The sequence below is a fragment of the Rhineura floridana genome, chromosome 20, assembly GCF_030035675.1.
Source record: "Rhineura floridana isolate rRhiFlo1 chromosome 20, rRhiFlo1.hap2, whole genome shotgun sequence".
Lineage (NCBI taxonomy): Eukaryota > Metazoa > Chordata > Lepidosauria > Squamata > Rhineuridae > Rhineura > Rhineura floridana.
In genome coordinates, this window is record NC_084499.1 from 5009536 (window position 1) to 5025205 (window position 15670).

Genomic DNA, 15670 nt, shown 5'->3' on the forward strand with positions numbered 1-15670 from the left:
TGAATTTACTCACAATATAACATCTTTTGTAGCAGAACCCAAGCTATCTGTTATGCACTTTGAAGACCAGGGCTGCTATTCAATGTCAGTCCTACTCAGAGTAGAGCCAATTAAACCAATATAGCTGTTACATTGGTTTCAGTGGGTCCACTCTGAGTAGGGCTTAATGGAATACCACCATTTTCATGACTAAAATTCATTTCAGCAGAGGTATCTAGTGAAGTGGGCTTTTAGTCCGCATAATCTTAGACCGTTATTTGTTGGTCTTCACAGTGGCACAAGACAGCTTCAGCATAACCACAGCTTGCTAAGAATGAACGCTAAGAGTAAGTGGTAATAAGCTAGGTGGACAATGGGCCTGATCCACCAAAGCAAAAGTTTATTTAGGCTGCAGGAGCAAGATCCCTTCCAATACTTAGAGGCAAAAATGATAAACACCCTCACAAAAGACACACAACTTGCCTGTTTGTAGAACTTCTCCCCCCCCCCCCATTATTACATGAATAATGTGGTCAATTTCCATTTTTATTTGTTCTGCATAGAGAACCTTCATCTCAGTATACAGAATGGCATTTTGATACAAAAGCAAAGCTCAATTCCGTTCTAGTGCCCTGAATGTTTTCAATCAAGACGTGTCCATTGTTTGCACTGTTTCATCTGTCACTTCAAGATCCAGGAGTGTCACCTTTTCAGAGAGTACACCTGTAGTTCCTCTCTCACACCTATACCGCCCGTGCCTGTTGGGGGGGGGGGGGAGAAACAGAAGCAATCAGAAAACAATGTTTGAAAAACATCACTAAAAGGGGGACATAAGGTAATAGGAGCTGTCCTTTTCCCAGATTGAAAACAGGAGGGCAGTCTACCAAGGCCTGATTCGCATGCAACATTAAACCCTGCAATGGTTTCATGAATTTGGTTGCTTTCTGCTTGTCCCCAACTTCTGACTGCCCACAGAGAAAACAAGGCAGAGTCAAGCAACAGCACAAACGTTTGTCTGGAGGAAACAAGCCAGATTCGAGCCGAACTTCTTCCTCCCCTGGAGAGTACAGTTAGGGATGGTGAGGGAGCAAGGCACTTGTTCACACAAAAACACATCCCAAGACAAAATTAATAGAAAAAGGCACAAATAAAGCCTCAATTTTGGATCAGAGCAAGTCTGAGCTTAACCCTATCACCACCAAGAGAGCTTCACTTTGTGTTAGGAATCACCATCCTCCTTGTATTATACAGCTTTGCAAAAAGCTATATAGTGCAGAGCCACCATTTAGCTCTGTGGAAAGTGATGGGTGGAAACCCCAGCTGACCTTTCCAGGAACAGTTGTACACGATGTTAGGACAGCAACCCAGAATGTTGACTGTAAATGGCCTTTTCTTTTTAGTCTCACTTTTTACAGAAGACTTCCACTGTGTTGCATTCAGAGGGAAGTGCATCCTGCAAGGACTGAGACCAGACCTTTCTTAGCAGTACAATCCCAAATGGTCTGTGTCTAGTTCTTGTAGAAATGGTAAATGTAAGATGATGCAATAGTGACTGTTCATCAATACAGCTTTTTATTAAATACCACTAGGACACACTCTTGTGGAATTCCAAGAACAAGCTGATGTCACAGAATGGTAACACACACATGAAAGTAGCCAATTTCCCTTGTCAACAAAAAATAAAAATTGTTGAGTCTTTGCTAAAGGAACGTGCAATTCCAACGCTGTTTCAGTTTGGGAGGGAATGCTGGCTTCTCCTAGAGGGGCACAACCATAGCCACTGCCTCCTCACACTGGACCACTGGCACCGGCACCCAGCTGTTCTCATCCAGTAAATGCTGGCTCTTTTGCTGAAGAGTTGCACCGTTTTGAATGTCTCTCTGAGAAGCCTTTAGTTCCCATCACAATAAACTCCACTCTTGAAACTAACGGGCCTCCCTTAGATTGACAACTGCTGCTGGACAATTCTTTTGTGCATTTGTTTCTCCAGAGTGCATTTTAATTATCTAAGCTAGAACAGTTTGTACCCTCAACAATTTGGATAGTATTGTGTTAAGTATTACCAATGACAAGTGTTTGCACTCTGCAGACAGGCCCTCGCTGTACCTGGTATGTGTTACCCCAATGAATATGAATGTTCAACACCACTGCCTACGAAAGTAGATCTGAATTGGGAAACACACTCACCTTTCCCCCTTTTTGTTGGGCATATCATAAGGACGGAGGAAGTCCAACTTGTTCTTACTGAGGACACAGAGATCAATGTTGCTGCCAGAGCCCAGATCATTGTATATGCCAGCTGCTATGGCATCTCTCACAAGCTGCTTGGCTTCTTCTTCCTAGGAGAAAAATTCCACGCAAGTATCAGATGTATGATTCCCCACCCCATTTTTCAAGCAACTGCACAGTGCTGGGCCATCAGCCTCAATGTAAGTAATCACCTCCTGAAACAAAGCACAAACAAAACAAATGCAGGAGATTGGGAGACACACAGCCCCTTTCTGCAGAACCTGGGAAACTGGAGATGTTACTCAGTTCAAACGAACAGATATGTATTCATTAATACTAAAACTACTCCAAGGAAGAGAAAACCCACCAGCACATAATCTACCTGGGAAAGGAAGCAACAGAAGGAGGGAATCTTGATAGGAGTCAAGGCTGAGTAATTTGTGGTCCTCCAGAAATTGCCAAGTACAACTCCCATCATCCTTAATTACTGGCTGATGGGAGTTTAGAGTCCAATATCATCTATCTATACATTGTGAAAGGGAATCTCTCTCCCTTTCTCTCCACACACCAAGAGCAAACTCTCCTCCCCTAAATCAATGACTTTCCAGTAGAGAACAGATGCTTTTGACACCAGACAGTACCACAAACCAAAAAAAGTGATTACCATTACATTAGCACCCTCTACAGGCCCACTGAGGGAAGGCTATTTTGATTTCAAAACCTCTGCACAAGGATCTCAAGCCAAAAAAGTGAGAATGCTTACAAATAATGATTTCAATATTTTGGGAGGGTGCCTCCAGGTGTAATAAACTACTATATTACCTAAACATCTCCCAGGATTGCTGAAAATTGACAAATTCTGCTCAATCAACTTCCTACACATACCACCACTTGCCTGGTCAGACAGAGTCAGGATACAGCTGCAGATACTCAGCTGAGGAGGGAAACAACTGCCCTGTCCCAACCAAGACTTTGGTGGTGGCAACTGCCCTTTCAGACAGAGCTGAAAAGGAGCAAGCCACCAGCACACTTTTCACCAAATCTCACTTTGGGGACACAACACACAGAGAGAAGCTTGCTTTGCATTCATGGCTGAATACTAAATTCAGATGGAAATGCATAGTATACGTGCAAGCTATTTCCCCCACTAGGGAAAACCCTTCTCCCTTCCAAGGCCCAACTCCAACAGTACTGTCTGCTAAGATCAATTCAGACTCCACCTCAGCCTTGTTCTGGCAAGCTCGCTCTTGCCTGGGTTTCTCAAGACTTGCAATCTCCCCCTCCTGGCGCGCAATCCACCTACAGACTGCCTAACCCAAGCCAAGGCACTTACAGTGTGATGCAAGCGGCAGCTCCTCCCACTTCCTCTGTCCTCCAGGCAAGGCTTCAGGAATGAAGATGTAGGATTGTGCTCCTTAAGCCCAAGGTGTCCTCAGATTTGAGCAGCAGCTGTGTAAGTATCACTGAAGAGGCCCCCAAAGTGCAACTGCTTGTTCCCAGCACATGTTCAGTACTCTCCAGAGATCTTCCGCTCAAGAGGTGCTTCCTACCAAGGCCCCCAGATTCTCACTGCTCAATTATAACACAGGCAGAGAGGTCTACACTCTGCTGAAGAGCTGGCCTTGCTTCTACTGAATGAAATCAGCTGTTGAAATACACTCATCCTAAGCTTTCTCCTCATTCAGAATGTAAAGCAGAACCCTCACCCTGTGAAAGATTCGCTTCTAGGGTTTTTGTCATCAAATACAAGTTGATGGGACACAGGACAAGCCAACGTTCATGTGAGCCTGTCAGACCAATGCTCAGTTAAATCCCTCAGTTTAGCGCAAAAAAAAAAGTATTGAAACAGGATTTGACAGCCGCATTATCGCTCTCTCTGCCCATTTCAACATTATTTTAGTACGTTTTCAAAGCCATGTTAAGAGTTTAAACTGACAAACCAAACTCCACTTTATCAAGTAAAGACTTGATATAATTCACGTAACTTTCAAAGTACCACCTGCCACGTTCAGGCCCATGTAACGCTTTGTAATATCAATTTTATTAAATCCTATTAATTAAAGGAGCAGTTGCATCTGAGCAGAATGTTACTTTTGTTCAAGATGATTGGAACGTCATTGTGAAACCTTGTTCAGTAAAAATTGGTGCACCATACAAGCCTCGTATGTCAACTACTACTGAATGAGTTTTTTTAAAGCTGCAAAATAAGAGATGTATCTTGAAAATGCTGACAGTCACAGTCTTAATAATGGTAGAACATACGACGCAGTGTAATAATTAATCTAAAAAAGTACCCTAAAAGTTCCGTGTACATAAAAGGAGCACTTCTTCGTTTATGGTTGCAAAGCCCAAGCTAACTGGGAATATCATCCTCTCGGGCCCGTGGCTACTCCTTAAATGAGATTACAGTAAGAGTGATGTACTGTAATACAAGTCAGCTATGACAAGCAGCCCTTTATAGGCCACTCTGCTTGCCTCCATCACTACATCACACAATGTGTCCCAGGGTGCCAATGTGCTCCTCCATTTACCGCCACATGACAAATGGGCAGCACTTGTAAAAGACAGAAAGAGGTCCGGACCGGCCATGTAATGGCCACCACAGATGTGCCAAACTGCTGAAGGGGGCCACAGTAGACCCCCAAGTTCATTAAACTGACCAGTAATGGATCTCTCAAAACGTGTCTGAGGAATTGAACAGTAAAGGCTAAAATAAATAACTCAGCATGGAAGACTCATCCGAAACAGTGTTTGATAAATTATTTATAACGGAGGAGATTGTCTGCATTTAATTTTGGAGCCACTGGTAGGATCTTTAAAAGATGATTTATGTGTTGTAATGCCATTAAACTCTATATTGGCCCACTGCTGGCTATAAAGTCTACTGAGATTTAGAGAATGAGTTTTAAACTTTCACTGCAACATCATAGTAGAGAGAGACGGTATTAAATCTTTACTTTTAACCCATTATCAGGAGAGTTGCATTTTGTAGTTGCTCCAAAACTGATAGATTACCTCTATCCAACTGCAGTGGAAGAGTCCCAAACAGTCAGGTCTGTGTCTCCCCTCACTCCACCCCCAGTACAAAACATTTCTACATTAGTCTTATAAGTGCCTTGGTCACTTCTCTGATTTACAGACTGGGTAGTACAAAGCAACCAAATCCACATTCAAAGGGGAAAAGCAGGCCAGGCGTGTGGCAAACAGGAATACACTTCACTGCATAAAAACTTCCAAGCCAGAACCATGCCACATAGATTTTGGAGTGTCTTATTCCTCAGACAATCTGTGGCTGTTTGGGGAATGCAACTGTGCTGAAATGGGGTGAGAGATTAACACATTTTTACATATTTAGAGACTGCATAAAGTTATTTTAAGCCTTTTATCAGAAGCAACTGCACACTAGTCAAAAGGAGCCTACAAATTCACTAGCTATATTCTGGATTGTCTGTAAACAGCCTCAGCTTGACAGTTTGAAACACATCACCACAGTGCCAGTGTGCAAGGATAGAATATATTCAATGCCCTTACTGTATATAAAAAAGATAAAATGTACAAATTACTTTAACTGAGAATCTGAGAGAGATAACTGGGTTGGGGGAGGGGGGCACTCAGGAGGTCAGAGCAGCAGTAAAAATCTATACAGAAGTGCTGGGAGTTTGGGATTTGGAAAACGATAGCTCTTGAAGGATACCAAGGCCTAGCGAAGGATCATTAGACCATGGAAGAGTAATCGGCAGCCTTGATTGTATAGAAATATGGATAGGCCTGTCTTCTGGGAGAAACTCTGTCAAGATCAATACGTAACTGGAAGCAAAGCTAAATCAGCCGGGAACCTCAGGAAAAGAACTGACCCAATGCAGGCGCACCAAATCAAAAAAAGTTTGATGACTTCATAAGTCCTGGACCCTCCCCTCTTTCTTTTCTTTTTTTTTTTTAAGGAAAAGAAAGGCTGAAAGTCTCTGGAACTGGCCGGGAAGCACAGGCTATGAAGGCTTGAGTTCTAATAGTCTGTACGGTGGGAATTCAGACGTAGCTTTGAAGCACAAGCTCCTAGTGGAGTAAGATGGCAAGACTTTTCCTTTTTTTCCCTCATTTTGTTTTCAAGTGATCACCCAGAAACTGCTGAAGGATTCGTTTTATTTGGGGCAGAGGGATTTCTGCCAGTTCTCTCCATCTATTCCTTTTAATAAAATTTCTAAGTCATCAAGAAACACAGTTTTATAACTAGAGAACCATGCTGGCTGCCACCACAAAGGCTGATGAGGAGGGGCAGAGGAAATCAACATCAGGTCAGTCCACATACCCTCCGCTAAAACAAAGCAGGACATTCGTTAGAACACGGATGGGGAACTTGTGGCCCTCGATGATACTGGGCGACAGCTTCCATCATCCACCACTGTTGCCCCATGCTATCTGTGGCTGGCAGGAGTTGGGAGTCCAACAATATCTGGAGGGCCCCTGGCAGCCCTCCACTCCTGCCCCACAAGAAACATTTGAGTCAGGTGAGATTAGAGAGGTCTGAAAGGTAACTATCATTTAAAGGAGGCAATCCCAAGAACTCCCTTCCCAATCAACATTCATAAGATTGCACTGAAGACTTATTTCGGTCACTCACAGTATTTATTTATTTAGTATCCTGCCCTTCCTCCAAGAAGCAGCCCAGCGCAGCCAGCCAGCAAATGATAAAACACAAAAAAATCTTTTTAATTTTTTGTAAAAAACATCTTGAAAACAACTTGTTGAAAAAAGAAGGTCTTCAGAATGCACCAAAAAGACAACAGAGACGGCACCTGTCTAATACTTAAGGGGAGAGAATTCCAAAGGGTAGGAGCCACACCACTTAAGGTCCAGTTCCTATGTTGTGTGGAACAAACCTCCTGATGAGATGGTATCTGCAGGAGGCCCTCACCTGCAGACTGCAGTGACCGACTAGGTATATAAGGGATAAATCTTTCAGGTAACCTGGTCCCATGGTGTATTCATATACCTTGAACCAACACCTTGAACTCAGCTCAGCAGCAGTTTTCGGATCAGCCCCACATAGACCACATTATTGTAATCCAGCCTGGAGGTTACCAGTGCGTGGACAACAGTGGTAAGGCTAACCTGGTTCGGAAATGGCTGCAGCGGTCTTTAAAAAAAGGCACTCCTAGCCACTGAGGTCACCTACGCCTCTAGTGACAAAGATGCATCCAGGAGCACCCCCGGACTACGAGCCTACTCTTTTAGAGAGTATGACCCCATCAAAAGCAGGCAATTGACCAATTATTTGGATTCGGGAACCACCTACCCACAGCAGAGTCAGTTTATTGGCCCTCATCCAGCCCACCACCAAGTCCAGGCACTGGTATAGGGCTTGCAGGCCTCTCACGATTGGACTACAACCTGGGAGACCAGGGTTCAAATCCCCACGCAGCCATGAAGCTCACTGGGTGACCTTGGGCCAGTCACTAACTCTCAGCCTCAGAGGAAGGCAATGGTAAACCTCCTCTGACTACCGCTTACCATGAAAACCCTCTTCATAGGGTCAACATAAGTTGGGATCGACTTGAAAGCAGTCCATTTCCATTTTTCATCATCAGAGTACTACTGGCACCTCACCCCAAATCTCCTAATGATCATTCCCAACAGCTTCATATAGATGTTAAACAGCATTGGGGACAACAGAGTACCCTGTGACACCCCATGGCACATTTGTTATTCACCCTGTGTGTTATTCTCTGAAACCAGCCCTGGTGATCGGATTGAAACCACTGTAGAACAGTGCCTCTGATGCCCATCTCACCAAGTCAGCTCAGAAGAATACCATTGTCAGTGGTATCAAAAACTGCTAGGAGATACCCTAAGAATAACACTCACACTCCCCTTGTCCTTCTCCCAATAAAGGTCATCCATCAGGGTGACCAGGGCCAATTCAGTCCCATAGCCAGGCCTGAACCCAGACTGGAATGGGTCAAGATAATCCAAGAGTACTTGCAATTGCTGCACCACAACCCTCTTGATCACCTTCCCTAAAAAGGGGGTATTTGCAACCGGGTGGTAGTGGTCGGTTCACTGCCTCTTCCAGGTCGGTTGGGACCACTCCCTTCCACAATGACGCACTGGCTACACCCTGGATCCACTCAGTCAAACCCTTTTGGCTAGCTTTAATAAGCCAAGAAGGGCAAGGCTAGAGAAGACACATCACTGGCCACATCGTCACAAGCACCTTGTCCGTGTCATCAGGCCACATCAACTGAAACCAATCCCAAGAAGTTGCAGCAGACATTGCACTGGACATCTCGCTGGAGACTACAGTAAATATGTCAAGATTGCTACTTTACCCTCAAAGTGCCTTGCAAACGATTCACATTGGGCTTCTGAAGGGTCTAAAATTCCCATGTACATTAACTTCACAGTAAGTAGTGTATGTTACACTTAGTTTTTAAAATATCAATAGAGAAGGAAGGGTTATGCTCTCATATTAGATTAGTGAATGCCAAAGTTGTTCATAAACAGATGTGGAAAAGCAGCCACAACAATTCATGTAGCAGGGACACTTACACTGCCATATAAGTAGATTTTCAAGATGGCCACTAGGTGGAATGACCCTAACCCACCCACCAGCATACAGTGCTACAGCCAGCTGTGTTAATTTGTGAAGCATTTCATCTCACTGGTTATAATGTTATCCACAAACAGCAGAACCAGGCTCTTCTAATTACTGAATTGCTCTCTCCCTCCCTCTTACGTCATCAGTAGCAGACAAAAGAAGCAGCATTGTGAACACAAACATTTCACAAGTTCCTAATTCCACATTAGAAAGTAAAGGGTGGTACACTGCATGTCATGGACTAAATGTCACAGGAGTGTTGCTTCCACAAGGCCGGAAATCAAACAGGTGCCCTGCTCACTCAGTCATCTTCAACACCTCAAGGCAAGAGACATTATAGGGTCATGGGTCCCCCACTCCATCTGAGAATGTAAGCCTTTGGGGGCAGGGGATCTGTCTAGGTTGCCTATATAGCTCTGCCATACATCAAGGACACAGAGGAGTCAGCAATAATAAAAAAACCAATAGAGACTGCCTCACCACACAAGGGTTAAAGTCAGAAAATTCACTGCAGTGAGAAGTCATCCTTCTAGACCTTGTATGTGCACTCATATTTAAAGCACATTTTGCACAGTAGTAAACTTTGCATGCATGGATGACTCTCATGGCAGTAATGTTGTGCCTTGACCTGCACACCTGAGCTTGTGCAACTCATCCTTGGCACATGTTCTGGCACAGCAAGCTTTCAGACTGGTCTGTTAACTGAATTTTACAAGAATGCAGTGCACTGCTGGCAGACATGCTCTACAACTTTTCAGAGACACAATTCAATGCATTTTAGACTCAAGCGCAACAGAAACAACTTAGCAGAAGCAAGGATGCCATCTTCAACCGGCTTCACAAGACCCACAGAGGTCTAAAGGAGCACGCTTTCACCCACATGAAAGCTGACTTGCGATTAAGAGTCTGGATCTGAAGCAGCCCCAGGTTCAGTATTAGAGTCCTTGCCTTTTAAGCATTTTGCAAAGATGCAGCACTGCATGATTTGTTTTGTGCACACTGTAAACAACTACACACAAAAATATTAAACATATTGGGCTTTGTTCTTCAGATCTTCCCTGAAACATTCATCTCCTAAAGCATTTAATTACAGTTGGCTGAACCTATCCTATGTTCACAACACAACAGTACATACACTTGCAAGCCAGGCCTCCCTTTTCTTATATCCTACATCACAAGTATAATAAACCATGTTAATATTTCATACCAGTGTGAAATATGCTGGAGTATCAATTCAACATCTGTTGTCTTTAGGGTTCTGGAGTCCCGCAGTGGCCCTTTCAAATTGTAATTGAGTTCTATACTGAATTAATCAGCAGTTTATCTTTTTTAGCAAAAAAAAACCTTCCCTACTAACCTGAATTTACATTAACAATTTATGTCGAATTACCTGCCAAGACAGAAACGCATGATTCTAGAACTACCATTCAGTATGGCTGGCTTATTTCTACCACCAGCAAAAGTGAAGCCATTCCCCTGGATAAAACCTCACAGTACAGTCAACCTCCTCCAGAATTTTCAAGGGCTCGAGCAGAGGCTGCACCAGGCTTTCAATCACTACACGTCAAACACAAATGCATGGTCATATTGAATTTGTTACTGGAACAAATTCTAGCAAGCTGAACCAGATTTGATTGGAAATGACATTCAGATAAGTGATTACTACAAGAGTAAAAGCCTCATTTATTAAAAACTGATGTTCTTAATCCATTCTCTCCCAGCTGCAAGTGAGGTGTTGGATCTCAGTGACAGCAGGAAGGGGAGAAGGGCAGAGAGCCAAGACAAAAACACAGCTTGCAGCACTGTGAACAGTGTTACGACAGAGGGGCAGCGTCCAACAGCAATCCTCTGCTGGATATTAAGGTGCATTTGTTCATGTTTTAGTGTCAACAGAAAAAAAATCAATTTTAGGGAAAGGCAGGGGAAGAGCCCAAAGACTACATCATTCAAGTATTCTGGGGAATTCCAATAAAACCTCTCTCCAAAGTTTTCAACAAATATTTCCCAACCCCTCCCATTCTTCACGCAGAGAAGCTCCTTGGCCACAGCCCAAGAAATGGACATATTTCTAGGCTGTTTTTTCAGCAAAATCCCACCATGTTCTTCAATTTGAGAAAACAGTAATACAATTTTGGTTTGAACACTTGTGCCTGAGAAATGCATTAGAAACAATTTACCTGGCCGGCATAAGTGCTCTGTGATAAGTGAAAGTAATCACCCGACTTCAACAGTCCATTATGAGTAACCCTGCCCCTATAATACAACACAAGTTTTTAACAGCACCAACTTATTTCTACCAAGCAAGGGGGCTGTCACTGCCCCTCTCTGTTCAAAGGTGTTCCAGTTCAGCCACACAATGAACTAAACTTTTAGCCAAAATATCCTGGTAGGTCATACATTTTCAAATTACACAGAATGACAAAAAGTAACTGCAGGCTTGCTAGAGTTAAAAGAAATCAAACCCTTAGGACAACTCTATGTATAATTTCCTTATGAGAGAACATTGTTGACAACAGCTCAAGACTGTCAATCTCTATAAAATCCATTAAAAAAAAAAAGCAAACCAGATCATTTCATCATTAATTCTACAGGATTTTTGTACAGTGTCTGGACATACAGGTAGAAGGGGTTTTAACTAATTCCACTGATGAAGATACCAAATAAGTATCTCTAATTATGTTTGTATTTAAGACAGAAAAATGGGGGGATGTGTTTGGTGAAATAAGAGTGCACTTGCACTAATCTTTGCAGTTCCCCAACAAAGCAAAGTGGAAGCATCAACACCAAATGCTCACTCACAGCCCAGATACAGAAAGCACTGGGATCTCTCTCTCACTCTCTTTGTGTGCATGTAAAGATGTCTAATTTTTTTTTTAGGCATTTTGCTTAAGCTGTGTGTGCTGCCAGTGGGGATGCAAGGTACTCAGGCAGCTCTCTCACTTAATGCAGACCATCTCCCTTGATCTCCATTGTCTGCTAGCAAACCTCCCAGCAAGCGGCCACCTTCCTATGGAGTCATTAAAACACCAAGTGTCAGCTGGGGGGATTAGCCAGAAGACACCCACACCTGAGCCCCGTAGCAGGGACATGGGCATTTTGATCAGCCCCACTAATGAAGCCAGCATTCATATGCTGTATGTCACCGCTCCTGTGCGTCAGCCACACCGGCAGTCTAAATGAGACTGATGAGGCAACTATGCCTGATCAAGATTAAAGTTTGGGCAGTTGTCAAAAAAGCAAATAAAAAAGTCCCACTCTCAGCACTGTTGTTGGCTATTAATGAGATGCCTGATCACAAAAAAAAAACCTGGCTGCCCATTAGCTACCGGGCCAAGTTCAAGGTTCTGGTGTACAAAGCCTTACACAGTTTGGGACCAGGATACCCAAAAGATTGTCTTATCCCTTATATACCCAATCGATCACTACGGTCTGCAGGTGATGGCCTCTTGCAGATACCATCTTATCAGGAGCTCTGTTCTGCACAACATAGGAAACGGACCTTTAGTGTCACAGCACCGACCCTCTGGAATTCCCTCCCCTTAAATATTAGACAGGCACTATCTCTGTTATCTTTTCAGCACCTACTGAAGACCTTCCTCTTTCAACAAGCCTTTTAAGCAGAGACCTTACGCCAGTCTGCCTCTGTGTTGGAATTGCTTTTTAAGATGTTTTAAAGCTTTTTTTAAAAAAAAGACATTTTGTTTTAATACATTTTTAAAGATGTTTTAATATATTTTAAATGTAAATGTACTGCCTTCAAGTCGATGCCGACTTATGGCAACCCTATGAATAGGGTTTTCATGAGGCTGAGAGGCAGTGACTGGCCCAAAGTCACCCAGTGAGCTTCATGGCTATGTGGGGATTTGAACCCTGGTCTCCCAGGTCATAGTCCAACACCTTAACCGCTACACCACACTGGCTCTCAATATATTTTAAAGTCTGGTTTTTTTGTTTTGTTTTAAAAAAGTCAGTTGAGCACCACTGTTTCACATCCACCCTGAAGTACAGCCACTGAACATGCCACCATGAAAGGCCAGAACAGCATCTCTTGGCCAGTCCATTCCTGCTCTCGAGAGCTGTGGTTTCACCATGCCCTAGGAGGCTGCACCTTCCAGCCCACTTCACAGCACAACACATAGGCCAGCACATAAAATGTGTAACCCACTAAAAGAGAAGACTTTCACATCCTACTGCAGTGGGAATGTGTACAGAATCACACACAATGTATTTATGCCGGTGCCTGTATCGTGGGATCAAACTTCTGGGAAGTAGCCATAGCTTAATGGCTTTGCATGCAGATGGTCCCAGGTTAAATGCCTGGCATCTGCAGCCAAAAAGTCTCTCAGGGGGCTGATAACGGCCATATTTTGCCTAACTACTGCCCATCAAAATAGACCATGTTGGACTACATGGATCAGTTGCCTATCCATCAATTCAACATCCGGTGCTGAATTTGGTGTTCTGGATGCTTTTTTAAAAAAAAAACTCCCACAGCTAAAAACAGGGCAGGCCAGTGCTTACTGCTTCTCACTCGTGGCTCTCATCCGCTCATGCACCAAGCACTTGCCAAGGGTTACAATCACTTTGAATGACAGCCTCTATTTGATGCAGTGATGTACAATAGTACCTCGCCTAAGAGCAGTATGTAGGCTTTCATGGCCCAGAAACCGGATTGCCTACAACCCAGACTTTTCCCATATAAATAATGTTTAAGAAGCACGGAGTCTTGTTAATACATTGCTAGGATAAACAGTTTGCCTGCACACAGGAACAAAGTACTGATTTGTACCCGTAATACACCCATAAACCAGTATAAAAGTACCCATAAACCAGACTGCAGAGTACTTTCCCCCCGTAACACTGCAGGCCAAACTGCCACACACAGAACACCAATGTGCTAGAAAAACTATTTCTAAAGGAAGGCTGGAAAAATATTTCAAACTGGTACAATGCCCACCAAAGGATGGCAAAATGCCTGTAAAGAAGGGCTGCAGCCCAGTGGGCAATTCAACCTCTTCTGAGCTGGCTTTCCCCTCACCTCCTTCCCTTGGCCCACATTCCCTCCTCCTTCCTGCCTCCTCCTTCCTGTCAATCATAAACAGCTGTAGTCCAGCTCTGTGGCCATGTTAGAAAGATGCCCAGCAAACTTCCCAGTGTTATCGAGAATGTGCCCCGTTTTCTTTCATAAGTCCCGCATGTTCACTCAGGGGAGTTTCCAGGCAGAAATGAGCAACAGCCAGCACAGTTTCTGTGGGCTGACATTCTCTGGTCTTTTTGTTTCCAGTACACTTAAGCATGACAATCTTTATTTAACCATTTTAAAAATAAACACTCCTTCTTGTCATGCAAGGTACATGGGCTGCAAGGCATGCAGACAGGTTCAAGATGACTGGGGAGATTGGTACAAGTGCTGCCCATGCCATAACGCCATCAAGCCCTGAAGCAACAGCAAGCAGCAGTATTTCCTCATGCAGCCAGTACGGGGAAGGGGCATTTGGCAGGCTCTCCCCTAGGTTGTCCAAACTAAATTTTATTTTATCCCAGTTAAAATGAATGAGATTCAAATACTTATATATTAGCTAGTGTGAGGGTGGAAAAGCCAAGTCCCTAAGGGCCTGGGATTTCTCCTACTCTAACGTGCTTCAGAAAGCAAAAAGTAGGATTTTGCTCCAAGAATTCAACCAATACCATCAATAGCTGCACCACTTTCACTTGTGTTATTTCTGGTAAATTCAGGCGCACGTGTGAGCAACTGTTCTTGCCCTACAGCAGTCAGATGCTCAACCTCCTGTCTGAACCATCCACAGAGCTTTAATGGTAAAGCAGTTGCCATATTTGGAAATCCACAACAGTTCCTCTCGAGGCCAGCATCCATCCACCCATCTAGCCTCAGGATGTTGGATAGAAGCAGACTCTCTGTGCTGCAGCCTCAGGAAGAGCTGTCACACTTGGCACCAACCATGCCACTTGCTACCTAAACTCAAGACATAGTCTAAGAGGGGGAAGAACAAGCCCTGCTGGTGTGAGGATGCCTGAGGCGGTGGTAGAAGCTTCAACAACTCATCTTCAAACGGCAGAGAGCCAGGGCTGGAGAAACCTACAAAAATTGGCTAAGCCTGCAGTCTTGGTTTTTTCAAGCTCAACATCTTCAAAGCCTGCTATTCTCACTGTAGGGCACAGCAGCTGCCAGAGCAGGTTTGATCCTCTCAGCTTTTGGCAGCTCTCAACTTGGAATTCCAGCAAAAGAAATTTTTCAAGTTGCTATTATTGCCTGTCACGGATTTATAAATATTGTGCACTATGTGTTGTGGCACGGCTCTCTAGGGACACTGGCGCATGCCAAAAGCGTAACAGAATGAAAAAACAGTTCCTCGCCTTCAAATAAATGCTAATTTCTTTAACTGTGCTCACACAATGCTTTTGGTGAACAGCTTCAGTAGTACAGAAAATATATCAGAGGGGGGAAAGGCTGATTGTCTTTTCCAGCAGTATTCAGCTGCTACTTTCATTAAGCTTGTTTAATTAGATTCCAGATGCTAATTTGCAAGTTGATACCAGAGGGTGCAGGACAGTTTGCCTTTGAATCATTTCTCTGTGATGTGATGGTCTTGCAGAACACCACTGCCCTTCCAGAGCTCTATCAAGATATTCTGACAATTAGCAGAGAAAGGAGCTGAATTAATCTTGACAGAAAAATAATAATTTTCTACCCATTTTAATGACAAGGGCCCCAGGAATTTTAAGTTCTTTCCACTGCTTGTGCACCGGCAGTTGAAAAATTCCACATAACATTTTGGTGGTACAGAGAGATTTACCAAACATTATTCAGTTCTTTCACAGAGAAACTGTTATTGTGCAACCTTTCAT

General features: G+C 43.7%; 1 protein-coding gene across 1 annotated transcript in view; it reads right to left on the bottom strand.

Moving 5' to 3' along the window:
* Positions 1–512: 512 nt before the first annotated feature.
* PSMB7 (proteasome 20S subunit beta 7) overlaps positions 513–15670 on the bottom strand; it is a 28002-nt gene continuing 12844 nt past the window's right edge. Inside the window, exons 7-8 of the mRNA XM_061604267.1 lie at positions 2167–2318; positions 513–737 (exon numbers count right to left, since the gene is read on the bottom strand). Coding sequence (XP_061460251.1) covers positions 626–737; positions 2167–2318 — 264 coding nt within the window. The 3' untranslated portion in view covers positions 513–625. The remainder of the gene's footprint in view (positions 738–2166; positions 2319–15670) is intronic.